Consider the following 1535-nt stretch of genomic DNA (forward strand, 5'->3'; position numbering starts at 1 on the left):
GTAACAGGATCGCTCCACGTAACAGGATCGCTCCCCGTAACATGATCGCTCCCTGTAACAGGATCGCTCCACGTAACAGGATCGCTCCCCGTAACAGGATCGCTCCACGTAACAGGATCGCTCCCTGTAACAGGATCGCTCCCCGTAACAGGATCGCTCCCTGTAACAGGATCGCTCCCCGTAACAGGATCGCTCCCTGTAACAGGATCGCTCCCCGTAACAGGATCGCTCCACGTAACAGGATCGCTCCCCGTAACAGGATCGCTCCCTGTAACAGGATCGCTCCATGCAACAGGATCGCTCCATGCAACAGGATCGCTCCATGTAACAGGATCGCTCCCTGTAACAGGATCGCTCCCTGTAACAGGATCGCTCCCCGTAACAGGATCGCTCCCTGTAACAGGATCGCTCCCCGTAACAGGATCGCTCCACGTAACAGGATCGCTCCCTGTAACAGGACCGCTTCCCATAACAGGATCGCTCCACGTAACAGGATTGCCCTCGCTGCATGCGTACGTACCTTCCCATGAATGTGCGCGGGAAGCGCCACGCCCCCTGGCGGGCGTTGCCGCGGACGGCCGCCAGCAGCTTCAGTGTGAACTTGTCGAGTCGTCGCATGCGAGCGTACGTGTCCAGCAGTGCAGTCAGGACCGCGTCGCCACACTGCTGACACAAGCAAACAGTGTAAGACAGGGTTCATAGTAGTAAGACACATGTTGAAATAAGGTCTTATAAGACCCTTTCTGGAGGCCAAAATAAGACCTTTTTACACGATTTCTGATAGATCACCGACTATTAGTATTAAAGTACACTAATAATATTTATATACACAATTGCACAGCAGATTTTGCCGAAATTCAACACAGAAAATGTTGAAAAATGGTCCTTTGGCAAAAAATAAGGACTATTAAGTACTTTTTTAAGATTTCACCAAAAATAAGTACTAATAAGGGCCCTTATTTTATTTTTGGCAAAATAAGTACTTATAAGATTTTGGAAGACCCGCTACGAACCCTGGAAAGAGTAGCGTGACGGCGATGGGAACGGTAACTACAGTTGGCTGGCAGCGAGCACCAGGTTAAACGTGATGTTTACAATTCTCCAACAGGAAAATTTCGAATCATTGACAATTCCTCGTCATTAAAGAGATACTAGACTCTAGGATTTTACTGCATACAACTGTACTTACTGTATAACAAATCGTCTATACCCACACGTACTTGTTACCAGATACCTACTTTAATTGTTATAATTAATTATACATCAACGCTACGAAATTTGAACGGCGCCATTGATACCCGCGACCGTGCTGCCACTGAAAAAGTTGCGCATTTCCCAATATATTTTGCACGTTACAGACGTAGGGCTAATCACAAAGGTGAAATTATATTTATACCTAAATGCTATGTAACCGAACGATGTTCATTTTAGGCCAAATTTATCCATAATATAACTGAAACTATATGTTGTTTATAAGATATTACAATCCTTTTGTTTTTAAATTAATAAATAAGAAACACCCTCGGTCTGTAGCC

The 1535-nt window shown here is 45.6% G+C and overlaps 1 protein-coding gene across 1 annotated transcript in view; it reads right to left on the minus strand.

Annotated features, from left to right (window-relative positions):
* Positions 1–1535, minus strand: part of LOC106819101 (unhealthy ribosome biogenesis protein 2 homolog) — an 11921-nt gene that overhangs the window by 2233 nt on the left and 8153 nt on the right. The window contains exon 10 of the mRNA XM_014823764.1: positions 521–663. Coding sequence (XP_014679250.1) covers positions 521–663 — 143 coding nt within the window. The remainder of the gene's footprint in view (positions 1–520; positions 664–1535) is intronic.

This window comes from Priapulus caudatus, unplaced genomic scaffold, assembly GCF_000485595.1.
Source record: "Priapulus caudatus unplaced genomic scaffold, Priapulus_caudatus-5.0.1 Scaffold2828, whole genome shotgun sequence".
NCBI classification, from domain to species: Eukaryota; Metazoa; Priapulida; class Priapulimorpha; order Priapulimorphida; family Priapulidae; genus Priapulus; species Priapulus caudatus.